We start from the raw sequence: 16,682 nt of genomic DNA, 5'->3' as shown, positions 1-16,682 counted from the left end.
AGAGCCAGCGGGGTTACTGACTAAATTACAATACATTTTGCACTTCAGTCGCGCAGGTGAGACAGACACTAGAACCACATTTTTTACACTCAATCCCCGTATCATGCCTGTCAACTGATCAAATCCCGTCAAATTTTATATAGTACAACTTAGGTTAAAGAGTCATAGTCTTCCCTTGTGGAGGTCACGTTTGCATGAAATCTCATGCCACTCTATGTTTTTTCACTTAGCAAACAACAAAAAGCTGTTTGGCAGACCCCCCAACGTTGCAGATCAATCATAGCATGCCTTAATATGTAAATGTTGTCTTCATAATAATTCAAAATCAGTAACAATAAATGCCACCTTCCTTTTGTGATGTATAGCTTCCCAAGTTTAGTGAAGGAACAGGCAAGGCATCCTTACTATTAGCATCATTACTCTTATTCCTGCTTATACACATAAAAGAAGTTACTATCAGAGGAGATTATATCCCCAAGGGTTTCAGAGTCCATTGGTCACAGATTCAGAATCATACACAGTTTTGTTTTCATGCTGACATATTTTTTTTTCAGCTTCTACAAATAAGAGTTTTTACATGAGAAATACTGGAGTTGAACAATTTTATCATTGTGTAATCTATACAATATAGAATTTTAAGATTATGGAACTCATAAAGTTCAGTCTCCTCATCTTACTGAAAAGGAAACTAAAACCCAGGGAGACTGAGTGAGTGACTCTCCTCATTAGCAGAATGGGAGCCAGACCTCAAGTCACCTACCTCCTCCATTAGACCGTTCATCATGCTGCACAGAGAACCTGAGCCCCTACGACCATGACAATTCATAGAGCATTTCAACATACATTTAGTTCCCACAACAACCCTGTGAGGTGTTAATATTGTTATTCTCATTTGGGAGAATTTAAGTGACTTTGTAACACTTTGAGCCATACGGCCCAAGGCTTTATAGCCAAAGGTAAGAGCTTTTCCACTCTGAAATCAAGGCGGGGGTGTGTTTGCTATAGTTAACTCTTCAGTTCAAAGGGATCCAACGCTGAAAAAGTTTTGGAGCCTTAAAATTATATAACCATCTCATAAAAAGATCCACAGATTGTAAGACCATTATTTTCCAAGAAAAAGTCCTTTTGATCACAGATCTCAAAGCGTCAGCTTCCTATAGATAATTGAAAATTGAACTCAGAGAATAATGAAAGCTTACCACTGTTTAGTTTAGCAAGCAACTCGAGAGGGCTCTGATGCAGGTTAACCTTTGTATCATTAATATCAGGCAGCTTACAGCTTAAGTAAAAATCGTCAATGTAAGCATCTAGGGCTTTGGAGGCAGAGAAATATGGCTTTTCTTTATATTGGATGGAACCATCAACATTAAAGGAGATCCTGTTGAGGACTAAATTTGCTGGAACAGAAGGGTTGGAAGTGCTAAATTGAAGTTTCTTAACTGAATTTGCCATGGCTTTCTCAAACTGGGCTGCAATGTCCATTCATCTTTCAAAAAACCCTAAACACAAACGAAGGTAGACAAGATTTCAGTTAAATAGGAATGGGTGATGATACAGAATCCTTGCTAATCTTTGCATCACCTGTATTTCTGTTTTACAACACAATTGCTTTTTATCCCCTTTTACGCTGTAAGTATATTGAGCTCTCAAGCCCTGCATTGATTGACAGCTTTATTGAGCATAAGCATAAGCTATACTGTAGAAACATACTAGGGAACTAAGAAGATGAACCTTGCCAGGTAAAACATAAAATACAGGTGTTGCTCTCCTTTGGTTTTATTTTTTTTTTAATTTTATTAAAAATTGTTTTTCAATGTTCATTCATTTTGGAGAGACAGAGCATGCGCGGGGGAGGGGCAGAGAGAGACTCCAAAGCAGGCGGGCTCCAGGCTCTGAGCTGTCAGAACAAAGCCCAATGCGGGGCTTGAACTCGTGAACCGTGAGCGTATAACCTGAGCCAAAGTCGGACGCCTAACTGACTGAGCCATCCCGGCGTCCCAGCTCTCCTTCGGTTTTAGTTTTACTGGATTGGATAAGTAATTCTGGAGTCTTGAGATATTTGTATTTGCTACATTAAAACAGACAAGCCTCCAGAATTATGTCATAGCTTTTATTCCCTACATCTGTCCCCACTCCATTCATAGGACAGGGGAAGCCATGTCTGAAGACAAGAAGACAGGAATAGGGGACCCTGGCACAGAAATGATGGCAAATAGAGACTAGGGAGCAAGATGAGGTGAGTGCGGAAAGGAGCAGATTTAGCGGGGGGCCACTGGGTCCTCTGACCTTCTGGCACTCTGGCCTTGGTGCAAGAGTTCAGCAGCTGTGAGCCTCTGTAGTGCCACCTTGTATCGACCACTTACTCTCCATGGCAACTATAAAAAACAGGTGTTATCAGTAACCTCATTTTTGAGATAGGAATATGTGGCACATGAGGATTAAGTAGTTTGTCTGAAGGTATCGCGTAGGGAAGCACACAGCCAAGGTTGAACCCCAGTGGCTGGATCTGAGCTTGAACTTAACCACTGCACTAGACCCCCGGTCCACTTTCGCATGTGTGCTGGAACTGCCAGTGTGACCTGTGATTTCTAAATGTCAGCCACCGGTAACATGCTGGAAATGTCTGCCAAGCTAGGGTGCCTGGCTTCCATGGTCTCTCATGTCTCTAAAACACTTAAGAGTATTTACTGGTATGTGCAAGGGGAAATGCCATTTATTTGATAACAATATAAGTAGTGCCAAAGAGAGAGTACTCACTTTCAGTCCTTTGAAATTCAAGTGGATATGCTGTATTTTCAGAATGTTACATTCCGTGACATCATAATACCCAAAATTACCATCTGTGGAATGTCATTTAATTTCCTCTAATGTAATGGAGTTATGCAGAGGCCTCGAAGAACCTGGAGAAAACTATGGATCCTCTTCCTACAAAAATGCACGATGGCAGACACAAACACAATGGGTTCTAAGATTCTGGAAGCCCATTCATAGTCCCCTTGCATCTGAACCATAGATTAAGACTTTTTATCTAAAGGAAGTGATAGATGTGTGAAGAAAGAAAGGGAAAGAAGGTTAACTAGGAAAGGGACAGTAAGATTCTTGCCAGGAATGGAACGAACCTGACGTCACACACTCTTCAAATGAGATGAGAAAGTATTTTTTGATATTTTAACGGCTCGGCTCAATAGGCACTTCCTTTGTAAATCACAATCACGGTCATCTTCCTCCTTCTTCTCTGAATTTGTAAGGATGAATTAGTTACTATTACAGACACTGGGCTTTAGAACTAAGGGAGAAGTAGGTTAAACTCAGTTCTACCTTTTACTCACTCTGTGTCTCTATCCTATCCTTAATACGTGATGTCCTCATTCTAAATTGTGCTTAATAATACTTCGCTCATAGAGTGGCTGTGTTTGATCTTCTGCTGCTTTGTACCAGAATGGTCACAGCAGGGGTAAATATTGAAATATTTTCAAAACAGCTGGCAAAGCCTGCTACCCTTCAGATGAACCCCCTCCAACACACACACACACACACACACACACACACACACACACACACACAACTTCTTGCAACCCCAGCCCTGACCAGTGCACCCAGAAGCCCCCAGACCTTCCCATAAGTTATGGTTGATGTCCCTTCTGACTGTCCAGTGCCTAGCCAGACAGATTGCTAAGTGTCTTGAATACCATCCCTGAGAAGATACGGTATTCAGTTAAGTGTCAATGTTTTTCCTTTCCCCATCCTTAGGTACTTTGCCTCTCCCTATTCATACTTATTATGGCTTGACCTACATGATAGCTGGGTGTGAGTCTTTTTCCCTCTCTAAGTTCAAACAAAATCAGGGACGGGTGGGTATCCCAAGCTTTCCAGCCCATGGCAGTTGCTCGACAAGTGTGTGTTGAATTTGTCAAAATATTCCTTTTACTATAAAGTATTCCAGCGTGATTACTGCAGTCATGAAAATGTTCCGGAAGATCAAGTCCTTTGGGTTTACTCGTAGCTGCTGAGAAGTCACAAACTAGGCAAATAGGATAATGTATTAACTCAAGGATTTAATGAGAGAAGGGTTGAATGCAGAGAGCAAGAAGCTGATGAGGGAGTTGGTAAGATTATTGTCCGTGGTGACACTGGCTTTGAGGTTCACTTAGAGCAAATCTTTAGCACCAGACTGTCCTATGTGCATCTACAGTGGGAAGTCCAGTTTTAACTGGAGATTTAGTTATTTTTTTTTATTTATTTTTATTTTTTTTTAATATATGAAATTTATTGTCAAATTGGTTTCCATACAACACCCAGTGCTCATCCCAAAAGGTGACCTCCTCAATACCCATCACCCACCCTCCTCTCCCTCCCACCCCCCATCAACCCTCAGTTTGTTCTCAGTTTTTAAGAGTCTCTTATGCTTTGGCTCTCTCCCACTCTAACCTCTTTTTTTTTTCCTTCCCCTCCCCCATGGGTTTCTGTTAAGTTTCTCAGGATCCACATAAGAGTGAAAACATATGGTATCTGTCTCTCTCTGTATGGCTTATTTCACTTAGCCTCACACTCTCCTTAACTGGAGATTTAAAGGCATTTTCTTTTCTTTTTTTAAATTATTTAAAAAAATTTTTTTAACATTTATTTTTATTTTTGAGACAGAGAGAGACAGAGCATGAGTGGAGGAGGGGCAGAGAGAGAGGGAGACACAGAATCGGAAGCCGGCTCCAGGTTCTGAGCCATCAGCCCAGAGCCCGACGCGGGGCTCAAACTCACGGACCGCGAGATCGTGACCTGAGCTGAAGTGGGACGCTTAACCAACTGAGCCACCCAGGCTCCCCTTAAAGGCATTTTCTATGTCACCTAATTGCACGAATAACACTGTAAAGGAAACTTGCTAATCACATATTTCTAAAACAACAGAGAGGGAAAATTCAATGTGTAAGATGTGTTGATAATCCTGGTGAGTGAGCACCAGTTATAAACTTTAGCTGATTGTGGCTTCCATTTTATCATACACATGGCAATGTGCAAATTCATTCTCTTGGTTTTTCACCTATTTCTCACTCATAGAGGCTCAGCAAAGAAACGAATGAATACTCCAGTAGTTTAAAAAGGCGAGATGACCATATGCAATAACCAAGAGAGGAAAAAAGAATCAATAATTTCCTAACTATAAATCAAACAACATGGAGATTGTCTGTATATTTTTCCCCTGGCAATTTCATGTTTGAAGTTGGTCTGGCTCCATTCTCTTTGATAGTGTTTTAAAAAATGTATTCAATCTGTAAAACCTCAGAGTACATCTATCTACCAGGGGGCAACAGATTCCTGAAGCATATAGAAGATTGTAAGTAGGACTAGAGAAAATCATTAGCTCTGTTTCCCTTATCACTTCAGGTTATACCAGGCTCAGTCCAAGAAGCTGAGTCCCTCAGTCCTGGGCAGGGAGAAAGGTCCAAGATTTGCACAAAGTTCAGTTTCCCTCTTTCATTCAATTCAATCAAACACACAATTATTGACTGCCAATGTGTAAGGAACTGTGCTAAGCACCGCATAGGGATACAGCAACGGACTGGACTTGATTTCCCTCACAAGAAGCCTATAGTCCAGTAGGAAAGATAAAGGCAGCATATAAACGAGAGCAGCCCAAGAAAGGACATGCTAATGCCATCAAGCACCCCCAAGAGTGGCTGGAATACAGAGAAGAGAGAAATTGCTTCTGTTTGAAAGAATTGGGGAAAGTCTCATTTCAGACAGAATATTTAAACTAGGACTTGCAAAAGAGGTAGCATTCAGACACACAGAAATGAGGAAAACAGATACTCCAGAAGGAAGGAACAACATAATCAAAGATACTGAAATAGAAAAAACCTAGGGGCGCCTGGGTGGCTCAGTCGGTTAAGCGTCCGACTTCGGCTCAGGTCACGATCTCGCGGTCCGCGAGTTCGAGCCCCGCGTTGGGCTCTGGGCGGATGGCTCAGAGCCTGGAGCCTGCTTCGGATTCTGTGTCTCCCTCTCTCTCTCTGACCCTCCCCCGTTCATGCTGTGTCTCTCTCTGTCTCAAAAATAAATAAACGTTAAAAAAAAAATTAAAAAAAAAAAAAGAAAAAACCTGTATGCATGTAGAGAGGAAGGAATATATCTAATTTTTGTGGGTGGTCAGGCAGTGAGAGAAGAGGATGGAAATACTATATTCTCTGCCGTATGGCCAAAGGGATGAGAGCTTCAGGGCCAGGTATTGGGCCTATTTTACAGAAAAGGAAAATTGAGCCACAGAGAGCTTTTCGAGTGCTCTGAGGGAATAGATCTAGTGAGTAACAGATCTGAGACTTAAAGCTTCAAAGCTCATATTCTTTCCACCACATCCGCATGTCTACCGCATAGATGGGGGGCCTATCTTCCCCCAAGAACGGCTGAGTAAAACACAGACTCTCCTGGCCACTCCTTTCTTCTGCATCATGGCGGTTAGCTCCAAATCCAATGGACAGTATCTGACCTCGCCTTTGCAGCCACCAGAAATCTGTACCCCAGCTGAAGTCCCCGATGCACTCGTGCTTTTGAAAATCTACTTGGGTCATCTGGCCAATGGGATACCTTACTAGCCAGCGTCCATCTATGCCAGCTGTATCTCAGGATGCTTGAGGGAGACCGGAAGCATCAGGACAGAAATATTCTTGAATCTTACGAGCTTTGTCCAAGAAATTTAGTAAGCAAATAAAATGTATTTTACTAGAGAGAGATTATATTCTCTGGTGTCAGTCTGATTCTGATGAAACTTTGAGCCCTCAAAGATCAAGCTGTAAAACATGCTATGCTTCAGAATTTGAATTTTAGTAGAATAGTCACTGCAATGCACCTTAAGTTTTCTCAGTACAAAGGACCTAATGGAAACACTTCATATATTACCTTAAGCACCAGACACTGTGACAAGTAATACCTTCTTTGAAGCCTAGCTTGCACATAGGGTCACTATTATTAACTATTCAGATTTTAAACCGCAGGCTGATCTTAATTACCGAGAAAGAATTAGAGAAGACACCAGTGTTTGCAACACACACACCTTACAGATCAAGAATACTCTCTTCGAGGGTTGTCTGCTAGTAATCTGGTAGATGGTAACCGATGAGCGAAACCATGAACTGGTGCTCCTCGTGTGTTTTGTAGTTTGGGGTATGTAATATTTCAGACTAACAGCTTATTGCGGGTTTGTGTCACATTCTTTTACAAACCCACCTGGTAACCCCTATATACATAAGGAACCACACTCACCAGTTTCACATCAAGCAGCACGACTTTGGGCAAATAATTTAACTTCTCTGTCCCTAAACGTCCTCATCTCTAAAATGGTAATAATAACCAGTTGCCAGCCCTGATATAATGATTAAAGGGGATACTATGGGTAACACTTAAAAAAATGCCTAATACACATGGAAGTTGCTCATGAAACAGTTTGCTGTTGGTATCATTGTGATTGCCTAGTGTGTGTTAGTATCGATCACCTAAGTGTGATAGGTCCTCCTGCCAGAACATCCATTTCCCATTGGGATGCCTGTAATTTTGTGATTTTAGGGGACTCTGCCCTGACCAGTCAAGCAGTCGTGTAGCAACTTTAGAATAATAAGCTCCAAAATGAGAAACCTAGAATTTCATTCATTGTAACCATTAATCTCCTTACATTCCCATCCCATAGATGAAAGGATTATCCCAAAGCAGGATCGATACTTGATTCATTCCACATCCTAGAATCTTCTGTAGAGCCCAGGAAGCCTGAGGCTGGAGGAGAGGCATCAGCAAAATTTAAATTATTTCCTAAGTCTTAAGCTTTAAGAGTTTATTACGTTCCGCTCTAGGGATTGCTTTTCTCCCTCTGTCATTTAGTGGTTCGCAACCCCCCCCCCCCCAAAAAAAACCCGTTTTCAATTTCTCTTTACTTCCAAATCAGAATACTCACGATTATTGTTCTCTTAATGTGGATGTGAGAGCCTCTGCAAAAATAGCTGCCAAAAAGACTTTAAAAGATTTTATTCACTTTAATACACCATGACTGATTGGGGGAAAACAGCAAACAACCACATTAGGATTGTGTCTGTAGGCCTGTAACCGTTCACCGGCACACTGGCAACACATTAAGTGAAATGTTACTATATTGGGTAATGAGGAAAAAATTCCTTCCCTTGCTGGAAATCTCTATGGACGTAACTGTAAGGAGGAGCAAAGGGGAGTTTTCACTCATGCTTTCTGAGCTAAATAATATCATCCATCGCCTCTGAATACATTGTTGTTATTCAGGAAAAAAATACTAGAATCAGGAAGGGAGCCCTATACCGCACTCCGTATTTTAAGGGTTTTCTCAGCCGTGGCGGTGGCACCTGGAAATTAGGAAGGGGAGGTTCTGGGTCGTATGTTTCCAGTGAAGAGAAGAGAAGCGTTCCACCTTTCGGGAAAAATGGAAGCCATTTCTTAACACAAAATCAAAGGAGGTGAAACAAATTGTTATTCCACTACTCCTAGACGCAAGCCCTATAGAGAAAAACGAGGAAATGTCGGGGATGCCTTTGACTGCACGGAGATTCTAATGTATGGTAGAGAGAAACGTGAGTTTGAGAGTCTGCAGGTGGCACTGGGCGACGGGTGCTGGGGTGTCAATAAGCAGGGTCTACATGAGGAGCACTGGCCACAGGGTGCTGGGCAAAGTATGTCGCCGGCAAGCTGATGTGTCCCTCTCTCCCCACGGGCTTCTGCCCTGTGTGGCCTGATGTGACTAATGAGACGTCTAGCCTTTCCTCTTAGAATCTGGTGAGAGATTTCCACTTCAGAGGCTCTTACCTGGAACTTTCTTTAGGGCCTAGGTCTGCCTCACACATGGGAGAAAGGCGTAGATGAGGGTTATAAAACAGGCCACACGCTTTTCGTCTCTAGTTTGTTTGATCTGTGAAGTAGAAATGCCAGTTGCTTTACTTGAAAGATTCCAGAGGCAAAGAAGAGTATTTAAAAAAAAACAAAAAAAACCTGGCGTGTTTTCATTTGGTTGTTCTTGGATAATTTTTTGTGCTCACAATTATATTGTGCCCGATGAGTTGTAGCTAGTACCTGTTAGTACCTGTGTGATGGCTTTGCTGCTCTTGGAATGAGCTGGGTCCCTGGATTCTTTGACAGTGACTCTAGATCACAGGTTCTGTTTGCACATATAATTTTCACAGAGTTTCCCATTTGAAAAGGGAATTAAAAGCCCCACAAATCTCCTTCCCCAAAGTATTAACATAATGAATCCAACCACTACCCTATTATAATTTTCCAAGCATCTGTGTGGCCAAACAGCAAGCTACTAAACTTTACAAACTTTAGGTACCCCTATAAGCTGAACAGCTAATGTTTTCACAGAGGATTTAACAATTTTGTACTGGCCCGCCTATCTCCTAAAAGTATCACCTAGAGTGGATACTAATTCAGGAAACAGAATCAGTGAACAATCTATCAGCTCTGGATTAGCAGTTCCTCCATTTATTAATCTGATGTAGTAGAAGCTTTATCCCCGGTATAACCTTTTCTGCAGTTCCTTCCACACCTTGGCATGTCAGCATTTATGTCACGGAGAGTATATCGAACCCAGGAAGTTATTGACCCATGCTTGACCTAAAGGAAGAAACTATTTGCTATAAGAATGTGGCAGATTTGGGGCGCCTGTGCAGTTCAGTGGGTTAAGTGACCGACTCCTGATTTTGGCTCAGGTCATGAACTCACGGTTTGTGAAGCTGAGTCTCACGTTGGGCTCCATGCTGACAGCATGGGATTCTCTCTTCCTCTCTCTCTGCTCCTACCCTGTTTGTTTTCTCCCTCCTTCTCTCTCTCTCTCACTCTCAAAATAAATAAAAAATAAATATTAAAAAAAAGAATGTGGCGGATTTATCGTAAGCCCTTTCCAAGAGGATTGTTTCTCCTGCTCATACCCAACACATAGCAATGAAAATTTAAAGCAAAGCTAAGGGAGCACAGCCACAGTTAGACAAGTATCTCTTTGAATGAAACTTTGAACTGAAATGTACACCACTGGGTAGATACAGGGGTGGCCCACTGAGTTCAGGAGTGGACCCAGACTGTGCACACGGAATCAGAGAGAATGGAGACTAAAAGTCCATGGATGCAGGATGCCTATGGATGTGGGATCATCACCTGCGACAGCGAGCTGGGGCAGGCATCCCTGCCAGTGAGCAGAGGCTGAAAATGCTTCGACCACTGCCCAGGACTGTGATCACTAGTTGGCTGGGGAGGAGGGAAGGAGCATAGCTACCAAACCTCAGCTCTAGATTTAAACTCTCTCAAACACAGGAAAAGAATCCCTAGCAGTCCCATAAAAACCAGCTTCTCAATGGTTGAACCCAGGAGGACAAAAAAAAAAAGACAACTACAAGAAGTTGGGACAAGGAGAGGCGACCTTGAGGAAAGGGGGAAAAAATCAACAAGCAAAACAAGCAAAACAATAATAAGCAAAGGAAAACTTGCACCTAAGCTGAACTTGCAAACAAGAAGCGTAATATCATACCACAGTGAAAACAATCCACGCCAAAAATACGATAAGGACAAAGACATAGGTCGAATCCTACAGAAGAGGTGGAATTTGAATCGGACTTGTGGGAAGATATTTTGGGAAAGTAGAAAGGGAAGGGGCATTTCGTGAGGAAGAACCACAGAGGCGAAATCACGGAAGCGATTCAATGTGGAATGGTCCTTGCTTTCTAGGAGTTATTGGAGGGTTGATGAGAGAGGTTGGAAATTGTGGGAAAGGGAGACATGCTTTATATATTGAGATGGGGCCAAACTATGGTGACGCCCTAGGGCCAGGAAGAGAAGTTAATGTCACTTGTGAACAACGGGAGCAGGCGAAGATGTGATGAAAGAGGTAGCGGCATTGTGCAGGAAGGAATAGAGAGGGAATGGGGTAGTCGCCAGACATTTCAGGAGGTGTTGAGGGTAGTTAAGATGTTACAGAATGATGTTTGTGCCATAATGATTCAAGAAGAATGGAAAGAGATGGTTTAAGGTAGATTCCCTAAGTAACAGATTGGGTTAGCCACTGGGGATAAACAAGAGGGAAAATTTAAATATCTCAAGTCTGGGAGGCTGGCGCCACTAAAGCAATGGTGAAAATGAGAAAAGGCATTCCCTCGGGAATGAAGAAAAAAAAAATCTAATTTAGTGATGTTGGTATTTCACATTCTTATTTTATTTTTAAGCATTCTCATTTTATTTTACTATAAGCAGGAAGATGAAGAAAACGTGGGATGCCTTACTACCCATCATCAAGATTTAACAAATGTTTACATTTTAGCAAAATTGCATCAGATATTTTTAAAGAAATAAAGTGTTCCAGATGCAACTCCAGACCAACATCTCTATCTCATTTCCCTCTTTCTTCCCCCAGAGGCAACCACTATCCTCAACTGGGTGTTGTTATCCTTCAGCTGTGGAGGTTTTTATACTTTTCCTTTAATTGGATGCTCCTATAATATATACTACTGTTTTCCATGCCTTACCAATTCACATAAAATCCTTCGGCATATTTCTTGCCATCTTTTTATTTCTTCTTTTCTCTCACTATTATGCTTTGAACACGTACTGATGTGGATACAGGTAGACCTAGTTTATTGATATATCATATTTGAAGGAGGTTAGATATACTGAAGGTCAGGCGAGAGATTAAAACTAAGGTGCTGATTTGAAGCCTATAAACATACAGAGAATAACTGAACTGTGAGCACAGCTTTATTTTCCAGGAAGGACAAGGCATCCCCTAGACCCTGAGGTCTTGAGTGCAATGACCCTGTGTCACTTATCTTTGGAAGTCCCATAGCACGAATCATGATGCGATACTCCATGAACGTTGGCTAAATGAATGAATGGAGCTTTCTTCCCCCCTGCCCTTTTCTTGCTGTAAAGTCTGCAATGCACGGCTTGCAAAAAGGAAACCGCAGGTGAATTTAAACTATAAGTGAACTTTATTAACCAGCACGGTATTTTTTTTTCATAGAACCAACATTTTTAGATTGTGAGATTTCCCAATTAAAAAAAACCCACAAAACAGATACCTTGCTTTTATTGCAACATCTAAGTACCTGGCTTGTACAATGCCTGGCTTGTACTTCTTCCTGGCAACAATCGAGGTGAGTGGCTGCAGTAACCTTTAAATGGGCCGTATGTTTCCAGCATGATACCAACACCTCCCCCTGCAGTTCTGACCCCCGGGCCAATTGTCAGTTACGACGGATTATTGCTTGCACGGTTGTTTTTCATACAGTAGGAAATATTTCAGTGTATCCTAGCCTCTGAGAAAGAGGGGAAAAAACAGAGAGGGACTGACAGGGCCCAGTGCTTCACACAAAGTTGGAGAGAATACATTTCTTTGCAAAAGTGAAGACTATATATCCTTAGATGTTCAACACACGATGGTGCACACAAACAGCGTATCCTGGTCAGGCAGTCTAGGTCACGGAGAACGGCACGTATTTATTTCTTACATAAATATTAAATACGTCGATTCTATTGACATTTTGGTGAGCAATCCAACCCTCCCTCCTCAGATACTTTTAGAATATAATATTTTTTACGTGAACTATAAAGAAAGGAGCTTCAGCTTTTCAGTATTTATTTTCACACAGTGTTCATCCCAATAGAAAATCCTCCCTAATAACCTGGAAACCTTCTCCTTCCCCCTCCTCCTCCTCCTCCTCTTCTTCTTCTTCTTCTTCTTCTTCTTCTTCTTCTTCTTCTTCTTCTTCTTCTGATGTTGTGTTTATTTTTGAGACAAAGAGCACAAGCAGGGGAGGAGCAGAGAGACAGAGGATCTGAAACAGGCTCTGCACTGACAGCAGAGAGCCTGACGTGGGGCTCCTACAACTCACAAACCATGAGATCAGGACCTGAATGGAAGTCAGTCCACCCTCTTAATTTCCATTAAAAAATTAAAAGAGGGTTCCAGGAAACCCTCTTAATTTCCATTTTCTCTGTTAGACTGCCCAACAGGAGCAGTCATGACTCTAACAGAGCTTGCTACCAGCACATATATTAATTCTAAAAATTGAAATTTGTATGATTTTGATTTAAATAAGAAAACATGGGAGTGGTTCTTTTTAACGCTAGCTATGGCAGACTCCCCTCATCACATTGCCATCTTTAATGATGTGAGACGACTCTCTAATAACAATTTCTCGGTCAAAGGCAGCATAGGGTGTGATCCCCAGGAAAAGTCACTCTCGGACTTCAGGAGGACTCCCAGAGAAGCAGAACACTTCTGTCCTTGGGAGTCACCTTGGTACCCAATCCTCAAAGCTGGACAGAGTACAGCATTAGAAAAGGTGGTGGGGACCAGGAGGCATAAGGTGCTAAGTGGGGAGTCCTTGTGGCTGAAAATGATACTTTATTTGAGCTTTACTCCAATCTTCTGCTCAAATGAATTAAGTCCTTTCAGGTCCCTTTACATCAATAGATGGTTATTCTTATTAAGGAAAAATGGTCTTTGAGTAGAAAGTAATTTTTTTCCAAGCTTAGAAGTGGAGGAGAGCTGTACATCCCTCATCCCACGTTTATATGGGTTTATTTCCAGCTATAACAGTTTCTTTCACTGCATTTTAAAGATATCTCGCTGTATTTCACATGTGCCAAACTGCCATGAAAATTAGTAAAATCTTGGGGCACCTGGGTGGCTCAGTCAGGTAAGTGCCCGACTTCGGGTCATGATCTCAGGGTTCGAGAGGTTTAGCCCTGTTTCGGGCTCTCTGCTGTCAGTATAGAACCTGCTTCAGATCCTCTGTCTCCCTCTCTCTCTGTCCCCACCCCTCTCATTCTCTCTCAAAAGTCAATAAACATTTCAAAATAAACTAATAAAATCTTCATACTTGGATAAAACAGCAGATAGCCACGTCATTGAGAAACCAGGAGGAACTCTGTTTTAGGTGATTGTAAGGTTTACTCTTAAATATTTTTAAAAAGGCATTTGTTTTTGGGATTCAACTTAAATTTTGGTTCTTACAGAAACAAAAGATATCTTCAATTTTATAAGTGAATAGTTTTCCGTCTTCTCTCACCCTAGTAAGGGGATTCCTTCCCACTAAACTCCTAGGATGGCAAATTCTTGATTTTAAAAGGTACTTACTGATGAAATGAATGGTACATAATTATTTCAATAGTTAATATATATGATGAAGAATTTTTGATTGGCATATTAATACAGAACCCCCCCCCCCCCCAGAAAGGTAGATACAAAAGATATTAAGAAGAACAATGGAAACAATACACACGCATTGTTGATACTATCAATTAGCAAATTCCTTTGAGAACTTAATGCAGCCAGGGTGCCTGGGTGGCTTGGTCGGTTGAGCATCTGACTTCGGCTCAGGCCATGATCTCACGATTTGTGACATCCAAGCTTCACACTGGGCTTGCTGCTGTCAGCCTGGAGCCCACTTGGATCTTCGTCCCCCTCTCTGTCTGCCCCTATCCCACCGCACTCCCTCTCCTGAAAATAAACTCTATGTTGACAGTGGATCTGGATGAAGGCTCTCTTTGCAGCTAGAAATGGCCCTTATAGGGGCATTTGGGTGGCTCAGTTGGTTAAGCCTCCAACTCTTGGTTTTGGTTCAAGTCATGATTTCACAGTTTGTGAGTTCGAGCCCCGTATCAGGCTCTGCACTGGCAGCATGGAGCCTGCTTGGGATTCTCTCTCTCCCTCTCTCTGCCCCTCCCCGCTTGTGCTCTTTCTCTGTCTCTCTCTCCCTCTTTCTCTCTCTCAAAAAAAAAAAAAAAAAAGAAAAAAGTACGAAAAAAGAAATGGTCCTTGTATATGTGAAGAAATGCCCAGTAAGTATGGTACTAAATAAACGTGTAGTCTTGTATTCTTGTAATCTATGCCTCTGTGGAGTATTTTGGAAGTGTGATTACATATGCATATGATAAACAATTAACTTAAAATCCCTCATTTAAAAAAGAGCTCCTGAACTCTGTGCTTTGCTTACTGTGCTCTAACAATATTGTTCCCTTGATGAGACATATACACCAAGGTCATTCCAACTTAGGGGCTTTTGCATTTGCTGTTCCCTCTATGTAGAACACTCTTCCCCTGGATAGATATTTGCATGGCTTTCAGTTCTTGGCTTTCAAATATAATGTCATCAGACAGGCCATCCCTGACAATCCTACCTCAAATAGGGCCTTTTCCTTCACTCTCTAACCCCACATCCTCCTCTAACTTTCTGCATAACACTAAGAGTATGCATTTATTTGTGCATTTGTTTATTGTCTGACTCTACCATGAGAAGTTAAGCTCCACTGATGCAAGGACAACACTTGTGATGTTCACTGCTGTGTAAACTCCCACCAACCAGAACTTTATCTCACATTTAGCAGATGCTCAATAAATACTTGTGAATGAACGAATGAAGCTGCCATTGTACATTACTTTTTAAAAATTTTATTTATTTTGAGGGAGGGAGGGAGAGAGAGAGAGAGAGAGGTGGGACAGAGAAGGAGAGGGAGAGAGAGAATCCCAAGTAGGCTCTGCACTGTCAGCACAGAGCCAGATGGGGAACTTGAACCCACGAACCATCAGATCATGACCTGGGCCAAAATCAAGAGTCAGACGCTTAACCGACTGAGTCACCCAGGCATTCCAACATTTTAAAAACAACTTTGCTTTATGTCCTTCAAAACAAAACATTTTAAAAGCTACAGTTCCCCATGTGTGTAATACAGTGTCACACAATCCCTGAGGATGTGAATATTAATGTACTATTTTCATTTTATAAGCTACTAAAAAAGAACACATGTACCAGTCTCTGTATAGATTCTAATTTGATATAAACTATATATGTACACTGAATTCAATCTAAGAAAGCAATTATTTCTCTTTTCAAATGGTTATTCATTCTGACAGTGTATCCAGTATGTGCTCTAAACATGGATATTTAAAAGATATATTCCTTGAAGGACCCAGCTTTGTTCCATGTACTCACTAGAGGCTCAATAACTGTTAACTCTTGGTGAATTGTTGCCATGCAATTCTCCTGTAAAATCTCTCTAGTGGAAAAGAAAACAAAGCTCTACCTTGCTTTTAGCCCAGAAAAATGGTCTTCCCTAGTATAAACTCCCCCAATATATCTCAAGTTAACACACAGGTTCTACACATAAAATAAACAAAGGATTGTTTTTCTACTAAAACGATTCTGTTTGCTGTAAAAGTTAAATCAATGTTCATGCTGCTCTGGTGGGGGGTGGGGAGAGGTGGGGAGGGAATAAATTATCTGATGTTTTTTTATGATTGCCATGCTGGTGCCTAAGCTGCATAGGATTCAGTAGCCTCAGCCCTGGTGAACTGTTGGCCGTCTTTGAGGCTAAGGAGTCGATACTGTGTCCTCATTAGAATTATCCTCATATGTCTTCAACCCTTAATTCTACTAAAATGATCTCTAGCATTCATACCCTAAAATGAGATCAATACCATAACATACCGTACCACCTCTTATAATGATGTGCCTACATATTCAAAATAATGGCAACATCCTAGTCTTAGAATATTTATCAAATTCTTCCTCAGTCACAGATAAACATTTAATGCTGTCTGAGGCAAGAAAGAAAAATAATTAAATCTATGAATTATCCTTATTGATATTTTAAAAGTCTGATGGTCTACCGACTGAGCTATCCAGGCTTTT

The 16,682-nt window shown here is 41.5% G+C and overlaps 1 protein-coding gene across 14 annotated transcripts in view; it reads right to left on the bottom strand.

The window, feature by feature from the left end:
- Positions 1–16,682, bottom strand: part of GRIP1 (glutamate receptor interacting protein 1) — a 684,764-nt gene that overhangs the window by 236,895 nt on the left and 431,187 nt on the right. The window contains exon 1 of one of the 14 annotated variants that reach the window (XM_086712896.1): positions 1,200–1,700. The exons of 12 other annotated variants lie outside the window; for them this stretch is intronic. In XM_086712896.1, the coding sequence (XP_086569022.1) occupies positions 1,200–1,482 (283 nt within the window). In that variant the 5' untranslated portion in view covers positions 1,483–1,700. Of the gene's footprint in view, positions 1–1,199; positions 1,701–16,682 lie in introns of those variants that run through there. One more of the 14 variants, XM_086712897.1, reaches the window with a different exon arrangement.

This window comes from Puma concolor, chromosome B4, assembly GCF_028749965.1.
Source record: "Puma concolor isolate L17-30 chromosome B4, mPumCon1.1.hap2, whole genome shotgun sequence".
NCBI classification, from domain to species: Eukaryota; Metazoa; Chordata; class Mammalia; order Carnivora; family Felidae; genus Puma; species Puma concolor.
The sequence above is the reverse complement of the archived record's forward strand: the minus strand, read 5'-3'. Positions and strand labels throughout refer to the sequence as shown.